Source organism: Nycticebus coucang, chromosome 1 (genome assembly GCF_027406575.1).
Source record: "Nycticebus coucang isolate mNycCou1 chromosome 1, mNycCou1.pri, whole genome shotgun sequence".
Classification (NCBI taxonomy): domain Eukaryota; kingdom Metazoa; phylum Chordata; class Mammalia; order Primates; family Lorisidae; genus Nycticebus; species Nycticebus coucang.
The window spans coordinates 169,545,884-169,572,363 of record NC_069780.1 but is presented as its reverse complement, the minus strand read 5'-3'; the positions used below and the strand labels follow the sequence as shown (position 1 = coordinate 169,572,363).

Genomic DNA, 26,480 nt, shown 5'->3' with positions numbered 1-26,480 from the left:
TATTCTACAAATGGCCTGAGTTCTTAACAAATGTATCATGAGGCTTGGTGCTCATAGTACAGTGGTTACGGCGCCAGCCACGTGCACTAAGGCTGGTGGGTTTGAACCCGGCCCAGGCGAGCTAAAAACAATGACAACTGTAACAGAAAATGGCTGGATGTTGTGCCAGGCACCTGTAGTCCCAGCTACTTGGGGGGCTGAGGCAGGAGAGTCGCTTAAGCCCAGGAATTTGAGGTTGCTGTGAGCTGTGATGCCACAGCAGTCTACTGAGGGTGACAAAGTGAGACTCTGTCTCAAAAAAAAAACAAAAAAAAAAAAATCATGAGACAAAATAAAAAGAAGGGGTTGTACTAAAGGAAATTAACACGCTATGATAGCTAAATACAATTCATGACCTTTGACTGGACCATAAATTTAAAACAAATCACAAACACGAACACACACATGCCAAATATAAAGCCTGGCCATAAAAGACATTTTTTTTACAAATGGAGAAACTTATATATCAGACAGTTTACATGTTCAATTCCTTTTTATAATGACATTGTGGCTACATAAAAGAATATCTTTACTTTGAAGAAGTACATTCTGATGAATTTGGGGCAAAGCAACAGCTCATCTACAACTTACAAAATATATTACAGAATGCACTTGAAAACAGGTTTTAAGAGAAAGAAAGGTAAAATTAAAAAGTTGGGGGAAAACAATCAAAAGAATGATATAACTCTATTTTTGGCAAGAAAAGAACATTTACAATGACAAGAAAGCAATTTGCATAATTGCATGAAAAAGATAAATTCATTTTTATTAAATAACCATGATATTTATATACATATATTCTATGGAAATATAGACATGCAATAAAATGTTAATGAAAGTTAGTGTCCAAGGGTAAATATTTAATGGTTTATCTCTTTTCTGTTATCTACAGTTTCTAATTTTAAAGTAATGATCTGTTACTCATGTAATAAGGCAGCAAGTAAAAAATATCTCCATACTGTGTAAACAACCAGAGAGAAATAGCCATGTGTGAGACAAAGGAGAGGAAGATCAAGTAAGACAGAAATAATGAATAGGAAAGGCTACTGGTATTTCCGTTTTGTTGAAGCTAATGTAGACATTTAAAAAAAAATTAAGTGGAAGTCAGATTTCACTGCACTAATCCTGGTTATAATTATAGCTCATCAACCAGATAAGAGATGGCCAGAAAAGGTCTATCTGGGAAACCTGAAATGATAGGTCTAGAAACAGTAATAAATTTAACAGTTTCTTGAGATCTTAACAAAAGATTTCTTTCCTAAATAGGGAATATCCTTGACTATGTCTTTAATAGATTATAAAAAAGCCTTTCTACCCTGATCTCTTTGATTAGGTCCTTGACATTCACCAGTCCAACTGGAGTTCTCAGACATCAATGTCTCACTCCAATTCATTTCCAAGTGGTTGTCAGATAACTTACAAATCTGCTCCTACTGCTCCATTTCTTAAGAACTCCTCTGTGGTGCCCTTTGTGCCCATATGATAAAGACAGATAATACCACAGCAGAGTATACAGAGCTTTACACACTGACATTCTACAATTACCTCCTGATATTTACCCTGCATATCCTGTATTCCAGACACAACAAACTACTGTTCCCAAACACTGTATGCCTTCCTAGTTCATGACTGTCTCCCTAGCACCCTAGAGTAAGAGTTAAGAAATCTCTGAGAAATAAAGCGTCATTGTGGCTTATCTTCTGAAAAATAAATAAATTTAACTGATTTTTAAAGAATTCAGAAGTTAGGCTTCTTCTAATACCCAAGCTATAACAAAATATTAAGAGGTAAGAATTGCCCAGGTGTAGCAGCACATAGCTATACTCCCAGCTTACTTGGGAAGCTGAAGCAGGAGGATCACTAGAGCCCAGGAGCTTGGGTTGTAGTACACTATGCTGATCAGGTGTCTCCACTAAGTTTGGCATAGATATGTGATACCCCAGAAGCTGGGGACCACCAGATTGCCTAAGGATGGACAAACTGGCCCAGGTCAGAAATGGAGCAGGTCAAAACAACTGTGCTTATCAGTAGTGGGACTGTGCCTGTAAACAACTGTTGCACTCCACTCTGGGCAACATAGCGAGATCTTGTCTCTTAAAAAAAAGAAGAACTGAAATTGCCCATGCCACCTTAAATGCTCCATGGAACAAGACAGTATTAAGGAATAAAACGCAAACCAACAATAAAATCTTACAAGTGTACAAAGCATAATATCTATAAAAAAACCAATGTGTGATTTTAATCACCAGAATACTGTGAAGTACCTAAGCAGGAAATGAGCAAGAGTAGAGGACAGAGTAAGGTTTAGTGATCATACCTCTCTAGGGGAAATATTTAATTATTTAAGGAAAATAAAACTATTCTGTCCTTCTAAGAGGTACGTTACATAACCACCATCTTATTAATGTTTAAAAAGACTACCCAGTACTTTCATGATTGCTTATCCATGATAATAAATATAAAAAAATAGCTCTTGGAGGGCCTAAATAAATGTGTGGTATTCCCTGAGTGTCAACCTTGACTTTTCAAATTCATTTGGAAAAAGTCAAAAGGGAAAAGATCCTGTACAGGACAGGTTGTTATTTCCTCTAATTATAATGCTAGGCCTAAGAATCATAACTAGCTTTCAAATCCCCAAAGAGTATTTTATAATTTTATATTTTGCTAAGATCTTGGGTTGTTTTTTTTTTTTTAAAAAGCATACTACTTACAGTGTAGTTCCATTTGTCACATTATGCACATATATTTATATTAACACCTATCAATTTAATTCCTGTTCTTGGGAGTAAAATAATTCTGCAGAAAATCAAGACAGTTTCTAGTAAGTCTCTAATTTGTTTACTTATTTTAAACACAGTTTATCAGCCTTACCAGAATAAGTAACTGCTGTGGTACTATAAGTAGCACTCTGAGTATAGGATGGCACCACAGTAGCTGCAGCTGCTACTGGCTGTACGGTGGAGGATACAGGATAAATGGAGAAAGTAGTGGTAGCTGGACTTGGTGTGGCTGGTTTTATGGCTGTCACTTGTCGAGTTTGCTGGGCTTGAGTATACTGAGTTGCACCTTGGCTATAACCTGCTTTGGGGGCTAAAGTGGGAAAGAGACATCAAAAAATTAGAAGAGTAAGCCACTATTGTCACTGTACCAATATCCTTAAAAACTGGAAAGAACAGGTCTAAACATCACGAACTACAGATTTTATGCCAACAATTTCCTCTTGGCAAAAGGGGTAAAATTCTTATTACCAATATGAATAAAATAAGTAAACTGATTTACTATCTTTTCCTCAACGTTTTCTACGTATTTCCAAAATGATATTTTGGCAAAATTTACAACTAAGTAAAATAATACTACTTAACACTTGGTAGAAATAAAAATGTTTTTGTGAAAAAGGGTGTATTGTGTTTAGGCTAGTCAGTCTACTTTTGAGTTAGGCTTAATGCTGGAAGCAAAAGGGAGCGAAACTCAAAGTATATATTTCAATTCACAGCGAAAAGTTCAATGTCTAATTATGTAGAAATTGTTGATATACCACTTATAACATTTTACTGATTTACCCATAGTAAATGTCAATCTAATCCTAACTGATTGACTTAATCTGTCGAATGTTGATAGCTTGGATGTATTTATTCTTTTTTTTTTTGCCACTAATATAACTTTTAATGACTAAATGAATGAGCAAACAGTAGCACATCAACTGATTGAAAAATTAAATCTTTTTTTCCCAAATACATTGACGACTCCTCATTTTCTTTACTCTAATTGAAAGAATGGTGGTGTTCCCAGTGGTTCTTTGGTTTGGGGAATGTCCTCCCTCTGCTTCTTTCACATTTAGTCGCAATTCCCAACGATCCAAAAGCATGTTCTATTGCAGAATCAAGTTGAAAAGGCACTGTCTCTTCAACTGGCTTGAGAGCTATGATGTAGGCTGTTTTGTCTTCCACTTTGTCCTATTGTGGGTTTTCTGGTGCCCAATAAGGTGTAAGCTCTAGGTGAATGCCTTTCCACATTTGTGGCACACATATGGGCGCTCCCCAGCGTGAGTCCTCTGATGCTGAATGAAGTGGGAGCTCTGGCGGAAGGCTTTTCCACAGTCCTGACATGGGTAGGGCTTAGCTCCAGTGTGAGTTCTCAGGTGCTGGGAGATGGCTGAGTGATCATTGAAGGTCCTCCCACACTCTTGACATTCAGATGGTCTCTCTCCAGAATGAACTCTCTGATGCTGTGTAAGGGAAGGGCTCTGAACAAATCCTTTCCCACAGTCCTGACACACATACGGCCTCTTCCCAGTGTAGATTTTCTTATGCACAGAGAAGTATCTTCGGTTCTGAAACATTTTACTGTACTCACTGCACCTGCAAACTTGGCTCCCTTGTGAATTCTTATAAATGTAATCTGCTTAGCACTCCGGCTGAAGGTTTTCCTACAACCACTGCCTTCTTTGGCCTTTTGTCTTCCACAATGATTCTGATGTTTTATATGTGAATTATGTTTGATGTTCTTAACCTGTGAGCCACGTTTGTGCAAACGTTTTTTAGGAGACACCTTCTGGAGCAAAACCTGACTTGTGTCAAGACAAGTGTTTACCTGGGACTTGGGGCTTTCACAAGGATCCACCTGAGGGAGGACTTTTTCCAGAGCAGACCCCACTTGTTTCAAAACTTTGTCTAGGATGTTCAGGTCCACATGCTGCAAGACATCTCCCAAGATGGAAGATGTGGCACAATCCCTTGAGAATTCTTGTACTTTCAGGCTGTGGGCTGGTTCTCCCTCAGGAATGTCAGAATTTGGAGTTAACTGCTTACTTTCTGGTGTAGTCTCCCATCCCACAGAGACCAGGTGCCCGAATGTCTCCAGCATCACATCATGGTACTCAATCCTTTGTGTTGGGCCTGGCAGCCCCCACTCCTCCCGGGTAAAGTCCATAGCAACATCCTGGAAAGTCACTGGTTCCTGTGAAGTCACATGTGTTGTCTGCTCAGGACAGTTCTCAGGCAGGACCATCTCTGGCTGGATGGCTGTAGCCTTCTGCTGCTTTTTTTCCTGCTGAGCAGGGACCTTGAGACAGCAGGTGGGGTCCTGTGAAGGCTGGGCAGGTGGTGCTTCCTCCTCAGATAGCCAAGTCGCATCCTCCACCAAGGCTGCCACCTCTTGGTAGTCTTTTGGGTGCTGTGATTCCACCCACGTCCGGAGTTTCCCAGGTAGTGCACCCAGGAACTGCCCTAGCACCAGCAGCTCCAGAATCTGCTCCTTGGAGTGAATGTCAGGCTCCAGCCACTGGTGACAGAGTTCACGAAGGTGGGTGAGGGCTTCTCGGGCACCTACCACATTCTCATAATGAAATTGCCGAAATTTCTGACGAGCAGCCTCAGGATCAGCTGCATGCTTGCCCAGCTGTTGTACTGGCTCCTTGAGAATGTCAGGACTCAGGACCCCATCTTCAGCATAGAGAGTGCGAATCTGGGCATTCAGGGCACCAGCTACCTCCGTTCAGTGTAAGGACCTCATAAACCTCAGTGTTCATCAGGGGATTCTCAGCAGGAAGAGGATCCAGTTGAGTTTTGATCTGAGGCCCAAGATATTACAGGACCAGATCGTCGGAAGCCTGGAGGCCATACTTTTCTCTCTCTCAATCTGTCTGTCTCGGGAATGGATGAAGTCCCGGTGCACGCCTCACAATCGGATGTATTTATTCTTAAACGGCTACCATTAATGTCTCTGCTACCTTCGACCATATTTAAAACAATGTACTTCCAAAGAAACTTACAAGGCTTACCATCAATTACTGAATTAATCAATTAAATTAATAATTGATAATAATAATGATCATTAAAACACATAAATGTAATTTCTAAGAAAGGTCTACATAATAGGAGGCCAAATTCAGTTTATACTCAGTTAAGATACTGTAGAGCTTTCATCTGTATCTGCATATGAAATATGATCCACATAACAAAGATGATTATCTTATGCGGGAGACTAATATGTATTTAAGAGTTAAATGACTTATAAAAGTCACATAGTCAATATCAGAACTTAGGCTAAAACAAGATCTTCTGAATCTATGCTATGCACTCTTAAACACAACAATGCTTAAAGCTTGGCAATTAACAAGGAAGTTCCCTATAGATTATTTTATATACAAGTTGATAGAGATCATAAGAAAAGTCATTGTAATTCAAAATTTTTTTTTTTTTTTTGTGGTTTTTGGCCAGGGCTGGGTTTGAACCCGCCACGTCCGGCATGTGAGACTGGCGCCCTACTCCTTGAGCCACAGGCGCCACCCGTAATTCAAAATATTTTAAAACCACTTTTAAGGGACTCATAAAATCTTAGAACTAGAAAGGACTTTAGAGAGATCTGGAACAACAATTTCATTTTATGGGTAACAGAATGCAGATGAAGAGAGGTCAAAATTACTTGTCCTCATTAGTGGGAAAGCCAGTACTGTAAGCCAGTCCTAATATCTCCTAATCCAAGGCTCTACATATACACTCAGGTTCTTCAAAAATAATCACACTAGTTGACCACTTTTCAAAACTTAGAGAGGTTTGTTTTTAAATGTTCACAACACAAATCTCTACTAAAAAAAAAAAAAAAATCTTTTCTTCTTTTTCATTAAAGAGACAAGGTCTTACTCAACCAAGCTGTAGTGCAGTGGCATGATCACAGCTCACTGCAGCCTCCAGCCTCTAGGCTCAAGTGATCCTCCTGCCTCAGCTCCTGAGGAGCTGGTTCTACAGGTGCGCACCACTGTGCCCGGCTAATTTTTAGATTGTTTTGTAGAGATGGGGTCTTGCTGTGTTGCCTGGCATCAAACTCCTGGCCTCAAGCACTACTCCTGCCTTTGCCTCCCAAATTGCTGGGATTCCAGGCATGAGCCACCATATACAGCCAAAATCCATCTTTTGAAGTCTACAAATATGCAGGCTTTTTTGCAAACAAAACATTCCCTGAACTTGAACCATTCTGAATACTATATTTAACATTATAGGTGGCTTGTAACAGAAACCAACCATCATTATAGATCAGAGAAATATGAATTAAAAATATGGGCCCATTGAAGAGTTTCTACCAGTTACAAAGGCAGCTGGCAACAAAATATGTTCTGGACATTTCTGGCAAAGATAACAACGTGGTCAGAAGGTATCGGTTGGTCCCAGCTTCTTTTGTATAACTCATTTCAGCAGGAAGAAACTGTAGGCTGAAAGTCTAGAAATGGAATACATTTCCAGGAAAGAACAACGTGATTACAAATTGTTGCCATGGCCTTCTCCCTCTTTGTGATGCAAAGGCATTCTAGTAGAGGAAGAGAAGGACGTGGCTAGAACCTGCCTCTCCAGGTGACAAAACATAATTAGTTTAGATGGCCTCAAAGCTTATCTTCATAAAAAATGCCCCAAATCATGTACTTTAATGGTTTATAATGAAATCATGTGTGTTAGTAAAACCTACCTGTTTGATAGTAGGTTTCAGCAACAGAAGGCTGAGGCTGGGCAGCAGCAGCTACAGCAGCAGCAGTTGCTGTTGGTTGTTGGTAGTACTGCTTACTATCATAAGCTACAGCAGGAGCTGTGGATCTTACATATGAGTATGAATCCTAAAGAAAAAGGAATGAGAGAAAGTCTTGCTGAGACAAGTAGCAGGGGGGAAAAAATCATTATTATGTAAAAAAAGGAAAGCAAAAAACTAAATACGTAGTTTTGTATCAATCAGACCTAAACATAAAGCATCAAACTCCATACAAAGAGGATGCTTTCCGGAGTTTATCAAACAAGAGCAAAAGCATTTCAGCCAGTATGTTTAACTCTTGTTGCAGTTCGGCCGGGGCCGGGTTTGAACCCGCCACCGTCGGTATATGGGGCCGGCACCTTACCGACTGAGCCACAGGTGCAGCCCTTAACTCTTATAATCAGAGCAATCACTGCAACATTTAAAAATACTACTTAAGTAAAAATGATTTTATTGGGGCTGGGTGCAGTGGCTCATGCAATTCCAGCACTCCGGGTGGATTGTCTGAGCTCAAGAGTTCAAGAGCAGCCTGAGCTAGAGCAAGACCAGGCATTGTGGCAGGCGCCTGTAGTTCCAGCTACTTGGGAGACTGAAAAAAGAGGATTGCTTGAGCCCAAGAGTCTAAGGTTTCTGTGAGTTATGACCCCATGGCCTCTACCAGGGGGTGACAAAGTGAGACTGTCTCAAAAAAACAAACAAAAAACCCCCCAAAAACCAAAAATTGATTTTATTAAAAATTCATGGCAGCTGTGCTTTAAACATAGATCTTACAATATTAGAAAAAAAAATCTGGATGGTAACTAAGGTTCACCATTACTCAGCCTTCTTCTCATTGTTTCTTTTTTTTTTTTTTTTTTTTGAGACAGAGTCTTATTATGTCACCCTCGGTAGAGTGCTGTTAGCATCACAGTTCACAGCAATCTCAAACTCTTGGGCTTAAACAATTCTCTTGCCTCAGCCTCCCAAGTAGCTGGGACTACAGGCACCCGCCACAATACTTAGCTATCGTTGTTTCTTTTTTTCAAGAAAGATCAAGGTGAGCTGGATGAATTCTGGCACTGCATAAAGTAAGGAGAGGTGGAAAGGTATATAGGTAGAAAGGCTGAAGAAGCAGGCAGGACCCAGAAAATGATGGGTTTCATAGACCCTATTAAAAACAATAAAATTTATCATATTCTATTTCTGGACATAATGAAACATAATCACATCACAAAAAGGAATTCTAAGTTTAGTAATTTGCCAAAATTTAATAGCAAATACTAATACTGTTCATTTATATTTCAATTTCTTTCTTCACAAAGTAAATTCTTATGCTTTAGAAAGAATGTAAAAAAAAAAAACAAAACAGGGAAAGCCCAGAAGGATTAAAGTTTAAAATATGGAACCTAAAATCAAACCAGTAAGAAATGGATTGAAGAAATTAAGACCAAATTTATCTAATAAACAAGTAGTAAAGTAGTATTGTTTTAAATATAACACTGTAAAGAGAATTTATAATTCCCATAAGACTAAACAAGAGGCAACTGGATGAATAAAAGCCATAATCAATACCTGTTATACTGTATACCAAAATGAACATCTTGACTGGATAAATGTACGGGCAATAGAATTTCTAGCTTTGGTTAAGTTTCAAGAACATATGTAATTGTCCTACAGTTTAGGGTCAGAATTCTCAAAATAGGATAATACTTGTGTTTCAAATGGATAAACAATGCTACAGTACAAACAAGGAACATCTTTTCTGTCTTAATTTGTTTAAAAAATAAAGGTTAAATTATTTACCCAGCAATTAATGTAAAACCTCTTAAAAATTAAAGCAAACATAGGCATATATAATACAATAAAATAGACAGGGGGAAGGAGGGAAAATTATTAATATAAAGCTCACTTGGGCAACATCTGTGGCTCAGTGAGTAGGGCGCCAGCCCCATATACAGAGGGTGGTGGGTTCAAACCTGGCGCTGGCCAAACTGCAACAAAAAATAGCCAGGCGTTGTGGTGGGTGCCTGTAGTCCCAGCTACTTGGGAGGCTGAGGCAAGAGAATTGCCTAAGCCCAAGAGCTGGAGATTGCTGTGAGCTGTGACGCGAGAGTACTCTACTGAGGGTGACAAACTGAGACTCTGTCTCTAAAAAAAAAAAAAAAAAAAAAGCTCACTGCAAAAGACCTTAATGGTTTGGACTATGTCCCTAAATTACCTATGAATACCCTTTTACTTTTTTCCATCATTAGATGTACAGGGATGTCCAGAAAGATCCAAGCATGTAATGTGGAAAAGATATGCACATCTGGATACTTTCTGGCCAGCCCTTGTATATTTTGAAAGACTCAGTCTGAGAAGCACTGGTTTGAGCATTACATTATACACTGAAGCCACGGAAGCCTGCATGTTAAGGATGTTGGGACCAGTAGTTTTCTTACCTGGTAGTTTTGTGTAGTAGCTGGAGGTGGCGGTGGTGGTGCTTCTTGCTGCCTCTGGGTATAACCATAGTCAGTTGCTGTGTGTGCAGTAGGGTAGCCTCCGTAAGCAGCAGCTGTTGCAGCAGCTGCCACAGCTACTGGAGCAGGCCTGGCAACTGCAACTGTGGCGGCTGCTGGTGCATAGGCAGCAGTAACTGTGTGAGCAGCCACTGGAGCTTGATGGACAGTGTAACTAGCAACTGTAGTTGGATGAGAATAGGCTACACCGGAAGCTGGCTGCTGGCTACATTGTGGAGCAGAAGAATAAATACAAAAGAATTTTAAAATCCAGGAATAAATAACTTGAATGAAAAGTTTTTATTTATCAACCAAAAAGCACATTTGTTTTTAATGTATAATATAATCATGAACTATAAAAGGCCAAGTATTTAATTAAACTCAATCAACCTCCTACTCAATATCACATTTATTATTGTTCTGTAACTTTTTTCCCTTAATCTTAATATACATACATTATAAAGTCATATATATTGCTTCAGGTCACAGATCATACTGCAAAGCAACTGATGACAAACTAGGACAACAAATTTACAAAACTATTGTATGCATATAACAAAGTTCTTTATTATGTTCTATAATTTAAAACATCTCTACAAAAAAGCATAAGAAAAATATTGTACTTGTTATTTCAACCCCAATTACAGAAAACATTTAAGGTAGAAACCATTGATCAGTTGATTCAAAAAGCATTTCTGCTGATCTAAGACAGTGGTTCTAACTAGCAGAGATAATTTTGATGATTAAACTGCAGAGAAGGCGGTGGTAACATATGCTACTGGCATCCAATGGACAGAGGCTAGAGACGTCACATATACTTCAATGCACAGACCAGCCCTCCACAACAGAGAATTAACTAAGTATATCTGTAGATAGTGCTTAAGTTGAAATGTCTTGCTCTAGGGTACATACCTACAATGAAATATCCAATATTTTAGGTAAATTTTCTAGCTTTTAGTCAGCATTTCATTATATAAATTTACTTTTCTCTTAAAAATTTATTTCTGTATGTTGTAAAAGACCTAAGTTGAATACTTTGCAACCTCTGTAGAACCTCCGTAAGTTGACCATCCAAGGAACTATAACAAACTGGTCAACGTAAGGAACTTCGAGTACACATGGTGCATGTTTGGTGTATGAAAGTTAGGACAACTTAAGGAGATGGTCAATCCAGGGACATGGTCAGCTATGGAGGTTCTACTGTATAACCAACTTTAAAGAGGCAAAAAATTTTCCCAAAACAGTGATCAAGTGAATATCCACCTAAAGTACCTAAAGAGTAATGTGTTTAACTTGAGAGCCCATGTCACATATTAAGCAAACGCCTAGAGAATTTAGCATATGAAAATGTAGTTCTTGTTTTAGGTTCTCTGAGTAATACACTCAATTCCATTTGCTAAAGCTCCATTGCACCAAAGCAGAAACACCTTCTAAAAAAAGGAGAGCCCCAACAGTTATTTAGCTAACAGGTTTTAGCTGACCACAAGTTTTAATATGTGCCCACAGTTAAGAATAGATAAAAACAAACAAACAAACAAACAAAAAATGACATAAGCCAAAGCTGCACTAATAAATCAGAATATCTGATTCATGGGTTACAGCACAGGGTATTTTGTACTGGTATATGTAGTACAATAGATTCATGGTACAGAATTAAAATTTGGGGCCATATTTTAACTGTGTTATAGAAAACACTGATAAACTAGGCTGTGTCCAAATGAAATCAAACTAAAGCTTATAGATAATGGGTTTTATTTCACATAAAAAGAGGAGGAGCTCAAGAATTCAGTCTAGAAAAGGAGACAGCTGCCTTCAAATAGAAGACACTCTATGCTGCTCCACAGAACATAACCAGAATCAATAGATGGAAGTTACAGGGTGGCAGTCCAATATGAAAAAGAAAAACAAAACAAAACAAAAAACAACTTAGAATGAAATCTAAAGAAACTCTTTTAATTTCTATTTGGAATAAAATTACAATTTTCTACATATATGCCAACAAGTCAGGAAAAGGAAAATTTATATTAAATAGTGGAAAATTAATTTGGATTAAAATTTTCCATATCCTTAAGAAAAAATGCCAAAAACATGTTCTACTTCTTCAGAATTCCTAGAAGTGAAAGAAAAAGATTATACAGTACTTAAATTATAAATACACCTGTGAAACTTGTTTTTAACGTGTACTAGCAGGTTAAGATTTTATTTTTATTTTTTTTATTTATTGTTTTTTTTTAGACCGCGCCTCAAGCTATCGCCCTGGGTAGAGTGCCATAGCATCACAGCTCACAGCAACCTCAAACTCCTGGGCTTAAGTGATTCTCTTGCCTCAGCCTCCCAAGTAGCTGGGACTACAGGTGCCCACCACAACGCCCAGCTATTTTTTGGTTGTAGTTGTCATCGTTTGGCAGGGCCGGACCAGATTCAAACCCATCAGCTCTGGAATATGTGGCTGATGCCTTAGTCGCTTGAGCTACAGGTGCACCCGTAGGTTAAGATTTTATACATCCAGACTACATTGCACAAGAGGAATACTGGTTATGTATAAACTCAGACAAATATTGAATTCCCATACTCTTTCTGTATTCATTCCACCAGTACTCATCGATTTTCTGTCCACATTCCTTGGTTTCCAAAATTTGTCCTATAGGACAAAAATTAGGAATACAATGGGAATGTGAAGTCAACCAAGCATTTTGACTTTTACCACCTCTGATCCTAATCCCCAAAGTCCATTTGACTTAGGAATGACAATATGCTCTGATTTATGCCCACTGCCCCAGAGCAATTATTAATAGTACTCACTTTCACTCTCCTAAGTATCTTAGTCTGAACATTAAATTATATATTCACTCATCTCAGGAACCAAATTAAAAAGATGCCAGTGCATTTAGCCATTACTATATCAGTGGTTCTCAACCTTCTTAATGCTTCTGTACTTCAATACAGTTCCTCATGTTGCGGTGATCCCCAACCATAAAATTATTTTCATTGCTACTTCATAACTGTAATTTTGCTACTGTTATGAATTGTAATGTAAATATCTGATATGCAGGATGTGTTTAGGCGACCCCTGTGAAAGGGTCGTTTAACCCCCAAAGGGGTCGCGACCCACAGGTTGAGAACCGCTGCTATATACAGATCCCTGTGTCTGCTTAACCTAACCCTGCTCTGTATAGCCAGGTCTCTTTTTACCCATCAACTAGACTGAACCATATCCTCTACCAAAAGCATCACAAAAGATAATTTAGTCCAAATGTTTGCTGTTCAGATTAAAGATTCCCTGGTTTGTTATCCTACATCCATCTGGATAATTCCCTTTCAATTTTAAATATCCTTAGAAAACTACCTATTACATGATATATATGACCACACTGGACTAATTCAATTAGCCATCTAGTGGCTAAGTCTAAGTGCAAATTTACTTTTAAAAACTCAGGTCAAATGAAGTTCAAACTATGTAAAGTTAGTTTTAAGTCAAAATAGTTCAAATCAGGAGGCGGAGCAAGATGGCAGCCGAGTAACAGCTTCCTTGCATCTGGGCACCGTGAGTCTGGGGAGATAGGACTCCAGGCATCTCTGGCTGGTGAGAACTGCCTATCATCACTCCTATGAGGATACAGGGAGTCAGCGAGAGACTTCTGGACCCCAAGAGGAGGACTAAATCCGTGGAAAACCGGCAAGTGGTCGCGTGTGTTCAATCCGTCTAAACCCGCCCACAACTGTAAGTTCAGTAGCAGCGAGACTGCAAACCAGAAAGGCCTTGCCTGTGCACTGTTTTGATGTCCTTGGACTTGGCACTAAGTTGAACTGCCTTGGGGAAGGCCTGAGCGGGAGTGCGAGAACTTTGGCCGTTGTCTAGGGCCCCAGTCTGAGCCGCTGAGCCAGACGGAGCTAATAGTGTTTGGCGGTGGGTCACACGGATCCATTGTCAGCGATCTGCCCCGGCAAGCTCCGCCCTCAGGGTCGCAGAGCTAGAAACGGGTGGGAGCTGGTAACCCAGCAACCAAGTAGCCTAAGGGTGGGGTCTGAGCCGCCTTGCAGCCCTAACCCTCAGGGGCAGAGTGAGACCGGTTTTGGCACACTGAGTAAGTGGATAGCCACTTCAGCAGCAATTCCAGCAAGAAAGCTGGGAAAGCTTCTGCTCAACAAGTTTACAAGTTCGAAGTGCCTTTTAAGTAGGCTGAAGAGAGATTCAGGGTGTCTACCTGCTGGGGTTTGAGTAATCAGCAGCCTCCAGTCGTATCTAAACTGTGACTAACATCTCATACCCCAGAAGACCACGTGTTGCCCAGACAATATTCAATAACATATACAAACTGCTTTGTTTTTGGTTGTGTATTTTTTTCTTTCTTTTTTTGCTTGGTTGTTTTTTTTGTTTGTTTATTTTGACGTTGCTGATATTCTTTTGTTTTTTTAATTTCAATCTTTTCCACACAGATCCCTTTTTCTTTCTCAATTTTCCTAGTTTAATTATAATTTCCCATTGCTGCTTTTTTTAATAACTTCAACTTCATTTTTGCTAGTGTTTCTACCGATATAATTTGGTTTTTTCACCCAATTTCATCCCTGTAAAGTTTTCTGTTTGCTTCTTTTGGTTTGATTTATAGCATTTTTGTCTTTCCTCTCTACTTGGTGGAGGTGGGGTACTGTGTCTGATCAGGTTAGCAAAGAGCTGCTGACCTCAAGGGAACCACGCAACTGGGCACCCCCAGAAGGTGGGGTTTTTTAAGGTTGTGTCAAAGTACCCTACTGTACACCTATATTGCCCTGTCTCCCTCTTTCTGTGCCTCTCTTCTTTTTGTCAATATTCCTTATACCCACCCCCTCTTCTTTCTCTATCTTTCTTTTTTTCTTATCACTCGGTCCTCCTTTCTTTCATCCCCTTTTTTTTTGCTCTTCAACCTTCTCACCCTTCTGGTCCTGTAACCTTTAGTCCACAGGCACAAGAACTTAAAGAGCAAGAGGAAGTGAAAGGAAAATTAGGGCAAGCAAACAGATAAAAGAAATCACTCATGAGGAAGAATCAGCAGAAAACTCCAGGCAACATGAAGAACCAGTCTAGAACAACCCCACCAAGGGACCATGAGGTAGCTACTGCAGATGATTCCACCAGTATAGAAATGTTAGGAATGACAGAAAGGGAATTTAGAATACACATGTTGAAAACAATGAAAGAAATGATGGAAACAATGAAGGAAATTGCTAATAAAGTGGAAAATAACCAAAAGGAAATCCAAAAACAGAATCAAATAAGAGATGAACGATATGAAGAATATAAAAAGGATATACCAGACCTGAAGGAACTGAAACAGTCAATTAGGGAACTTAAAGATGCAATGGAAAGTATCAGCAACAGGTTAGACCATGCAGAAGAAAGAATTTCAGAGGTAGAAGACAAAGTTCTTGAGATAACTCAGACAGTAAAAGAGGCAGAAAAGAAGAGAGAGAAAGCAGAACGGTCACTGTCAGAATTATGGGACTTTATGAAGCGTTCCAACATACGAGTTATAGGAATTCCAGAAGGGGAAGAAGAATGCCCCAGAGGAATGGAAGCCATACTAGAGAATATTATAAAAGAAAATTTCCCAAACATCACCAAAGATTCTGACACACTGCTTTCAGAGGGATATCGGACCCCGGGTCGCCTCAACTCTAACCGAGCTTCTCCAAGACACATTGTGATGAACCTGTCCAAAGTCAAGACAAAAGAAAAGATTCTGCAAGCTGCCAGGAGTAAGCGCCAGTTGACCTACAGGGGCAAATCCATCAGAGTTACCACAGACTTCTCTAATGAAACTTTCCAAGCAAGAAGACAATGGTCATCTACCTTTAATCTACTTAAACAGAACAATTTTCAGCCCAGAATTCTGTACCCTGCTAAGCTAAGCTTCAAAATTGACGGAGAAATCAAATCATTTACAGATATACAAACATTGAGGAAATTCGCCACAACAAGACCAGCTCTACAGGAAATACTTCAACCTGTTCTGCACACTGACCACCACAATGGATCAGCAGCAAAGTAAGAACTCAGAAATCATAGGACAGAACCTAACCTCCACACTGATGCAAAAGATAAAACTAAGCAATGGACTCTCACCAAATAAGACGAATAGAATACTACCACACTTATCCATTATCTCAATAAATGTTAATGGCTTGAATTCCCCACTGAAGAGACATAGATTGGCTGACTGGATTAAAAAACACAAGCCATCCATTTGCTGTCTGCAAGAAACACACCTGGCTTCAAAAGACAAATTAAAGCTCCGAGTCAAGGGTTGGAAGACAATTTTTCAGGCAAATGGAATTCAGAAGAAAAGAGGAGTTGCAATCTTATTTTCAGATACATGTGGATTTAAAGCAACTAAAGTCAAAAAAGACAAAGATGGTCACTTTATATTGGTCAAGGGAAAACTACAACAAGAAGACATTTCCATTCTAAATATTTATGCACCCAATTTAAATGCTCCCAGATTCTTGAAGCAGACCTTACTCAGTCTGAGCAATATGATATCTGATAATACCATCATAACAGGGGACTTTAACACACCTCTTACAGAGCTGGACAGATCCTCTAAACAGAAATTAAACAAAGATGTAAGAGATTTAAATGAGACCCTAGACCAACTATGCTTGATAGACGTATATAGAACACTCCACCCCAAAGATAAAGAATATACATTCTTCTCATCACCCCATGGAACATTCTCCAAAATTGATCATATCCTGGGACACAAAACAAATATCAACAGAATCAAAAGAATTGAAATTTTACCTTGTATCTTTTCAGACCATAAGGCACTAAAGGTGGAACTCAACTCTAACAAAAATGCTCAACCCCACCCAAAGGCATGGAAATTAAACAATCTTCTGTTGAATAACAGATGGGTGAAGGAAGAAATAAAACAGGAAATCATTAACTTCCTTGAGCATAACAACAATGAAGACACAAGCTACCAAAACCTGTGGGATACTGCAAAAGCAGTTTTGAGAGGAAAATTCATCGCTTTAGATGCCTACATTCAAAAAACAGAAAGAGAGCACATCAACAATCTCACAAGAGATCTTATGGAATTGGAAAAAGAAGAACAATCTAAGCCTAAACCCAGTAGAAGAAAAGAAATATCCAAAATCAAATCAGAGATCAATGAAATTGAAAACAAAAGAATCATTCAGAAAATTAATGAAACAAGGAGTTGGTTTTCTGAAAAAATAAATAAAATAGATAAACCATTGGCCAGACTAACTAGAAATAGAAAAGTAAAATCTCTAATAACCTCAATCAGAAACGATACAGGGGAAATAACAACTGATCCCACAGAGATACAAGAGATCATCTCTGAATACTACCAGAAACTCTATGCCCAGAAATTTGACAATGTGAAGGAAATGGATCAATATTTGGAATCACACCCTCTCCCTAGACTTAGCCAGGAAGAAATAGAGCTCCTGAACAGACCAATTTCAAGCACTGAGATCAAAGAAACAATAAAAAAGCTTCCAACTAAAAAATGCCCTGGTCCAGATGGCTTCACTCCAGAATTCTATCAAACCTTCAAGGAAGAGCTTATTCCTGTACTGCAGAAATTATTCCAAAAAATTGAGGAAGAAGGAATCTTCCCCAACACATTCTATGAAGCAAACATCACCCTGATACCAAAACCAGGAAAAGACCCAAGCAAAAAGGAGAATTTCAGACCAATCTCACTCATGAATATAGATGGAAAAATTCTCAACAAAATCCTAGCCAATAGATTACAGCTTATCATCAAAAAAGTCGTTCATCATGATCAAGTAGGCTTCATCCCAGGGATGCAAGGCTGGTTTAACATACGCAAGTCCATAAACGTTATCCACCATATTAACAGAGGCAAAAATAAAGATCACATGATCCTCTCAATAGATGCAGAAAAAGCATTTGATAAAATCCAGCATCCTTTTCTAATTAGAACACTGAAGAGTATAGGCATAGGTGGCACATTTCTAAAACTGATTGAAGCTATCTATGACAAACCCACAGCCAATATTTTACTGAATGGAGTAAAACTGAAAGCTTTTCCTCTTAGAACTGGAACCAGACAAGGTTGTCCTCTGTCACCTTTACTATTCAACATAGTGCTGGAAGTTCTAGCCAATACAATTAGGCAAGACAAGGAAATAAAGGGAATCCAAATGGGAGCAGAGGAGGTCAAACTCTCCCTCTTTGCTGACGACATGATCTTATACTTAGAGAACCCCAAAGAGTCAACCACAAGACTCCTAGAAGTCATCAGAAAATACAGTAATGTTTCAGGATATAAAATCAATGTCCACAAGTCAGTAGCCTTTGTATACACCAATAACAGTCAAGATGAGAAGCTAATTAAGGACACAACTCCCTTCACCATAGTTTCAAAGAAAATGAAATACCTAGGAATATACCTAACGAAGGAGGTGAAAGACCTCTATAAAGAAAACTATGAAATCCTCAGAAAGGAAATAGCAGAGGATATTAACAAATGGAAGAACATACCATGCTCATGGATGGGAAGAATCAACATTGTTAAAATGTCTATACTTCCCAAAGCAATCTACCTATTCAATGCCATTCCTATCAAAGTACCTACATCGTACTTTCAAGATTTGGAAAAAATGATTCTGCGTTTTGTATGGAACCGGAAAAAACCCCGTATAGCTAAGGCAGTTCTTAGTAACAAAAATAAAGCTGGGGGCATCAGCATACCAGATTTTAGTCTGTACTACAAAGCCATAGTGCTCAAGACAGCATGGTACTGGCACAAAAACAGAGACATAGACACTTGGAATCGAATTGAACACCAAGAAATGAAACTAACATCTTACAACCACCTAATCTTTGATAAACCAAACAAGAACTTACCTTGGGGGAAAGACTCCCTATTCAATAAATGGTGTTGGGAGAACTGGATGTCTACATGTAAAAGACTGAAACTGGACCCACACCTTTCCCCACTCACAAAAATTGATTCAAGATGGATAAAGGACTTAAATTTAAGGCATGAAACAATAAAAATCCTCAAAGAAAGCATAGGTAAAACACTGGAAGATATTGGCCTGGGGGAAGACTTCATGAAGAAGACTGCCTTGGCAATGGCAACAACAACAAAAATAAACAAATGGGACTTCATTAAACTGAAAAGCTTCTGTACAGCTAAGGAGACAATAACCAAAGCAAAGAGACAACCTACACAATGGGAAAGGATATTTGCATATTTTCAATCAGACAAAAGCTTGATAACCAGGATCTATAGAGAACTCAAATTAATCCACATGAAAAAAGCCAACAATCCCTTATATCAATGGGCAAGAGACATGAATAGAACTTTCTCTAAAGACGACAGACGAATGGCTAACAAACACATGAAAAAATGTTCATCATCTCTATATATTAGAGAAATGCAAATCAAAACAACCCTGAGATATCATCTAACCCCAGTGAGAATGGCCCACATCACAAAATCTCAAAACTGCAGATGCTGGCGTGGATGTGGAGAGAAGGGAACACTTTTACACTGCTGGTGGGACTGCAAACTAGTACAACCTTTCTGGAAGGAAGTATGGAGAAACCTCAAAGCACTCAACCTAGATCTCCCATTCGATCCTGCAATCCCATTACTGGGCATCTACCCAGAAGGAAAAAAATCCTTTTATCATAAGGACACTTGTACTAGACTGTTTATTGCAGCTCAATTTACCATTGCCAAAATGTGGAAACAGCCTAAATGCCCACCAACCCAGGAATGGATTAACAAGCTGTGGTATATGTATACCATTGAATACTATTCAGCCATTAAAAAAAATGGAGACTTTACATCCTTCGTATTAACCTGGATGGAAGTGGAAGACATTATTCTTAGTAAAGCATCACAAAAATGGAGAAGCATGAATCCTATGTACTCAATCTTGATATGAGGACAATTAATGACAATTAAGGTTATGGGGGGGGAAGCAGAAAGAGGGATGGAGGGAGGAGGGTGGGGCCTTAGTGTGTGTCACATTTTATGGGGGCAAGACATGATTGCAAGAGGGACTTTACCTAACAATTGCAATCAGTGTAACTGGCTTATTGTACCCTCAATGAATCCCCAACAATAAAAAAAAAAAAAAAAAAAAAAAAATAGTTCAAATCAGGCCAGGCACAGTGGCTGATGCCTGTAATCCTAGCCCTCTGGGAGACCGAGACGGGTGGATTGACTGAGCTCACAGGTTCAAGACCAGCCAAAGCAAGAGTGAGACTCCTGTCTCTAAAAATAGCTGGGTATTGTGGTAGGCACCTGTAGTCTCAGATATTTGGGAGGCTGAGGCAAGAGACTCACATGAGCCCAAAAGTGTGAGGTTGCTGTGATCTATGACACCACAGCACTCTGAGGTTAACAAAGTGAGACTGTCTTAAAACAAAATAAAGTTCAAATCAAGGTATTTGTTTAGAGTATTAAAAGGTGTTATCTCCCTACACACAACGTAAAACTTAATTATCTTTAAAGTTTCTTGAATAAAACAGAACATAAATTCAATAAAACCCCAAGTCTTATATAGCAACACTTAGGAAATATGAGAAGACTCATTTACTAAGCATCCAGTATAGCAGAAGCTCCTATGCAGATTAATGTCCTCTGTGAATAGAATGTAATTAGCTTCAGTTTTAAATTGAGACAAACTAATAAATCATGAAACAAACATAAAAGAACATGCGTTAAGAAAGGTTAAGAAATAATTCAAGAGTTAGGCAAAACAGAAGGGTATTTCCCTGCGGGTGGGGGGAAGGAAAGTAAAATATCTGGGAAATTATTAATGGTGACATCTTTACTTGCTTATCAAAAAGTGAGGCAGAGGCCTTACTGAAATAAGAGTTTGCAGGCAATCTTACTGCTTTTTGTGTTTGTTTTGAGATAGAGTCCCCACTATGTCACCCTTGAAAGAGTGCAGTGGTGTTCACAGCTCACAGCAACCTCAAACTCTTGGGCTTAAGTGATTCTCTTGCCTCAGCCTCCCAAGTAGCTGGGACTACAGGCACCTGCCACAGTGCCCAGCTATTTTTTGGTTATAGTTGTCACTGTTGTTTGGGAGACCCGGACTGGATTCGAACCTGCCAGCTCTGGTGTATGTGGCTGGCGCCTGAGCCGCTGAGTGGCAGGTACCGAGCCTTACTGCTTTAAAACAAACAAACAAAAAACAGACATAGCCTGGTGTGGTGGCTTGCCTATAATCCCACCAGTCTGAGAAACAGGGACCAGAAACAAAGTCTTGAAGCTAGAAGTTTGAGACCAGCTGGGACAACATAGTAAGAACTTGTCAGGAAGGAAAGGAAAAAGCAAAGAGAGCTGGGCTCAGTGGCTCACACCTGTAATCCCAGAACTTGGGAGGCCAAGGGAAGAGAATCACTTAAGCCCAAGAGTTTGAGGTTGCTGTGAGTTATGGACGCCATAGCACTCTACCCAGGGCAATAGCTTGAGACTCTATCTCAAAAAAATAAAATAAATAAATAAATAAATAAAAAATAATAAAGAAAGAAAGAAAAAGAAAAAGCAAAGAGAAATTTCCCACTCCTGAAGGGAATCGCATGTTTTCAAATCCAAGGGCCCAGAGGCCTGCAAAATAGAATTAAAGAATAAAACCCAGAGACACATCATTTTATAACACCTCAGGACAAAAAGACCATTTAATTCTCCAGAGAGGGAAGTCTGGTCACATACAAATAAATGCAAATTAGATTTCCTTACTGCTAACAGTAGTGACTAGAAGACAATAAGGTAATGTCTTCAAAATTCAAGAGAAATGATTATTAATATAGAACGCTGTACTCAGCCAAACTGCAGAATAAAAATTTTTTAGGCATTCAAGGACAGAAGGAGCTTACCTCCTACATGTTTTCTTAGGAAACTACATGAAGATTATTTCAGCTAAATAAAAAGTAAACCAAGAAAACATAAGATCATGCAAACGGTGAACAAAAATGAAAGCTTAGGTGCAGCAGGCCCAGAAAGCAATGAATTAGAGGAAGGAAGGACAGAAGCCTCTGTTAAAGACATCCAGAGAAAACAGGGGACTAGACCCAACAAGTAGACAAGGAGCCTAGAAAAATATTAAAAGATGATCAAGTCACTGATAATAAGATTTTAGGTAATGAAAGACTAAAGGAAATATAAAAGTGCTTAAGAAAGGCATGATCCTGGTAAAAGACTTCACAGTCGAGCAATTAATACAGTGTAAAAAAGGAAAAAATCCTTTAAGCTTAGGTTTAGGAGGGTATTCTATTAAGTGGCATAGGGTTAAAAAAGAAACACATTTAGACATTATAATCATAGAATGGCACTTGGCTCTACTGTAAATACTATTTACACAATCATAATAATGAAATGGACTTTGCTTCAAAGTATTAGGATTAACCTAAACTACAGAAGATGGCTCAGCGCCCATAGCTCAGCGGCTAGGGCACCTGCCACATACACTGGGACTGGTGAGTTTGAACCCAGCCCAGGCCTGCCAAAACAACGACAACTACAACAAAAAAACAATAGCCGGGCATTGTGGCCGGTGCCTGTAGTCCCATCTACTAGGGAGGGTGAGGCAACAGAATCGCTTAAGCCCAAGAGTTTGAGGTTGCTGTGAGCTGTGATGCCACAGCTCTTTACCAAGGGCGACATAGTGAAACTGTCTCAAAAACAAACAAAAAACCTAATAATTAATTAAAAAGAAAATAAATAAATAATAAAAGATAAACTGTGATTACAGAATGTAATGTAAAACTATTGCTTACATTGGGAGATGAGGTAGGGAAAGCACAAAACAGTTTCAAGATTCTTAAAATAGAGAGTACTGAGGTACCATTTATTTTCGATGGAACCAGAAACAGAATGTATTGTCTGAAGTAACGGATAGCCTACCAATGAATTTGGGAAGAGGAGAAATGAAAAGCAAGAAAGGCTATTTACTAATTCCTAAATTATGACCATAGGAAACCAAAATATATAAAGTTAAAACGTTTTTAAATAGCAGAATAGGCATGTTAGTGATATGGAGGTTAACACTAACAGAAATAAAGCCTGAATGCATTAAAGGTAGAGGTTTCTGGGAAGTTTAAGTCTTTAGTTCCTATACAACAGCAGTTCTAAAAATGGGATCCAAGGATCCTTGAGACTCTTTTAGGAGGTTCAAAAGATTCTCCCTTTTTCAACTGCACATCTGTGTGAGGCCAGATTGACTTTACACTATTTTAATTCAAACAACTTAGTACACAGATTGAATGCAATAACAGATTTGAGAATACAAATATCTTAACTGAGATATTAAAATGACTTATAAAAATGTAAAACAGGGCGGTGCCTGTGGCTCAAGGAGTAGGGCGCGGGTCCCATATGCCAGAGGTGGCAGGTTCAAACCTAGCCCTGGCCAAAAAAAAAAAAAAAAAAAAAAAAAAAAAAAAAATGTAAAACAATGTCTCTAGTCTATTTCTTTAAAAATTAGTTATTTTCATTAACATGTTTGGTTTTTTACTGTTTTTATAAGTGATTTAATAGTATCTTGAAAATTCCTTAATTTTTAATAATTATCAAAATATCAATATAAACTAAATAAAAATTCTTTGGTATTCTCAATAATTAGAAGTATTAGAGGGGTTCTAAAAACCAAAAAATTTGCAAACTTCCATGTTATGATACAAACCAGTAACAATAGTCTGTAATGGTTATTCACCATTCATTTCATTGGTCTCCAGTTATCCCTTTAAGCAAAAAGTTTCTGTCTTGCAATAGAAAAATGAAATTACTTAGCTTACTAATAAAAACTACCACTTATAGCAAAGGTTTATAATTCATAGAAACTAGCAGAAAATTATTTAATGTAAACTTACTTTATTACTATTAAATAGCAGAATCAACCCTATGCCACTCATGCCTCAGTGTGACTGCACGGCACATAATCATTGCATCTATTCTCCACAATAGTTATGTTCTTTTTTTTTTTGAGACACAGCCTCAGGCTGTCACCCTAGGTAGAGTGCCGTTGCATCACAGCTCACACCAACCTCCAACTCTTGGGCTTACACGACTCTCTTGCCTCAGCCTCCCAAGTAGCTGGGACTACAGGCGCCCGCCACAATGTCCAGCTATTTTTTGATTGTAGTTGTCATTGTTGTTTGGCAGGCCCGGGCTGGATTTGAACCTGCCAGCTCTGGTGTATGTGGTTGGTGCCCTAGCCGTTGAGCTACAGGCACTGAGCCAACAGTTGTGTTCTTAAAATAATGTAAAATATGGTGACAAGTTCAACATACAAAAATCAGTATCATACACATTAACAAAATGAAACATAAGTAAATGCTATATAATTATATCAATTGACATACAAAAAGCATTTGACACCATTTCATGATTTCAAAAACAAAAACACTTAACAAAGTATGAATTGAAGGCAACAACAGCAACATAATAAAAAGTGTTTAAGAAATGCCCACAGCTAACATCATACTCATTGATGAAAGACTGAAAGTTTTTCCTCTTAGATCAAGAATAAGACAAGGACATGTGCTTTGGCCACTTCTATTCAATATAGTATGTCAAGTTCAAGCCAGAGCAATTAAGCAGAAAAAAGAAACAAAGGCCATTCAACTTGGAAAGGACCAAGGTACCTTTTCACAGATGACATCAACTTACACATAGAATATTCCACAAAAATACTATTGGAACCAATAAACAAAATCAGCAAAGTTGTAGAATATAAAATCAACACACAAATATCAGTTGCGTTCCTATAAATGAACAGTAAACAATCCAAAAGTAAATTAATAAAAAAATTCCACTTACAATAGCATCAAAAATAAAATATTTAGGAATAAACTTAACTAAGGAAGTGAAGGACATGCATACTTTGAAAACTACAAAACAAGGAGGTGCCTGTGGCTCAGTGGGGAGGGTGCCGGCCCCATATACTGAGGGTGGCAGGTTCAAACTGCAACAAAAATATAACCAGACGTCATGGTGGGCGCCTGTAGGCCCACCTTCTTGGGAGGCTGAGGCAAGAGAATCGCCTGAGCCCAGGAGTTGGAGGTTGCTGTCAGCTGTGTGACACCATGGCATTCTATTGAGGGCCACAGAGTAATACACTGTCTCTACAAAAAAAAAGAAAGAAAGAAAAAGAAAACTACAAAACACTGCTGAAAGATTTAAACACAAAAATAAATGGAGAGACAGTCCATGTTTATGAATTTAAAAGACATAATACTAAGATGTTAATACTACCCAAAGTGATCTAAAGATTCAATTTAGGTCCAATGTAATTCTTATCAAAATAGCAATGGTTTTTTTTTTTCCAGAAAAAGAAAAATCCATCCTAAAATTCCTGTGGAATCTCAAGGGGCCCCAAATAGCCAAAAGAACCCTAAAAGAAAAACAAAGTTGGAGGTCTCTCAATCCCTGACTTGTAATATAGTAAGCAAAATATAGTAATCGAAACAGCATGGAACTGGCATAAAGACAAACAATCAGGCGTCCTCAAACTTTTTAAACAGGGGGCCAGTTCACTCTCCCTCAGACTGTTGGAGGGCCAGCCTATAGTTTAAAAAAAAAAAACAAACTATGAACAAATTCCTATGCACACTGCACACATCTTATTTTGAAGTAAAAAAACAAAACGGGAACAAATACAATCACACTGCCTCATGTGACCTGGGGGCCGCAGTTTGAGGACCCCTAAAAATGGAAAATAACAACAGGGTTCCTTTCCCTCAGAAATACAGACTTGCATATCCAGTCAAATGACTTTTGACAAGAGTAGTAAAGACTATCATCAGAAAAATGCAAATCAAAACCACAATGAGATATCACATCATATCTATTAGGATAGCAAATATTAAAAAAAAAAGTATCAAGCATTTTGATTCATGTCTGAAAAATTGGAACCCTTATGTACTTGTGGTGAATTTTGCTACAGAAAACAGTATAGATGCCCCTCCTCCAAAATTAAAAACAGAACTATCACATGATTCAGCAATCCTACTTCTGGGTATCTATTATCCAAAAAAATTCAAAGTAGAGTCTCCTAGAGATATGTGCATGCCTGTGTTCACAGCGGTACTAGTCACAAGAGCCAAGAGGTAGATGCAACCCACAAATTCAACAGTGGAATGAATACACTGATGTGTTAAACATACAGGCTCATATCCAACCTTAAAAAAGAAAATCCTGTCAAAAGGTACAACATGGATGAACCTTAGGACATTATGCTAAGTGAAACAGGCCAGTCACAAAATGACAAGTACTACATGACTCTACTTACACAAGGTATATAGTACATACAAACAGAAAGTAGAATAGTGGTTACCAGAGGCTGGGGAGAGGGGAAAAAGGAAGGATTATTTTAATGGGTACAGTTTTAGATCTTCAAGATAAAAAACTGAAGAACACCTGGAGATGTTTCACAACGATGTGAATATAC

At 38.5% G+C, this 26,480-nt stretch overlaps 1 protein-coding gene and 1 pseudogene across 1 annotated transcript in view; both read right to left on the bottom strand.

The window, feature by feature from the left end:
* Nucleotides 1-26,480, bottom strand: part of ZFR (zinc finger RNA binding protein) — a 96,612-nt gene that overhangs the window by 49,899 nt on the left and 20,233 nt on the right. Inside the window, exons 3-5 of the mRNA XM_053592598.1 lie at nt 9,975-10,257; nt 7,498-7,642; nt 2,911-3,129 (exon numbers count right to left, since the gene is read on the bottom strand). Of these exons, the coding sequence (XP_053448573.1) occupies nt 2,911-3,129; nt 7,498-7,642; nt 9,975-10,257 (647 nt within the window). The remainder of the gene's footprint in view (nt 1-2,910; nt 3,130-7,497; nt 7,643-9,974; nt 10,258-26,480) is intronic.
* On the bottom strand, nt 3,797-5,809 carry LOC128586622 (neurotrophin receptor-interacting factor homolog; annotated as a pseudogene).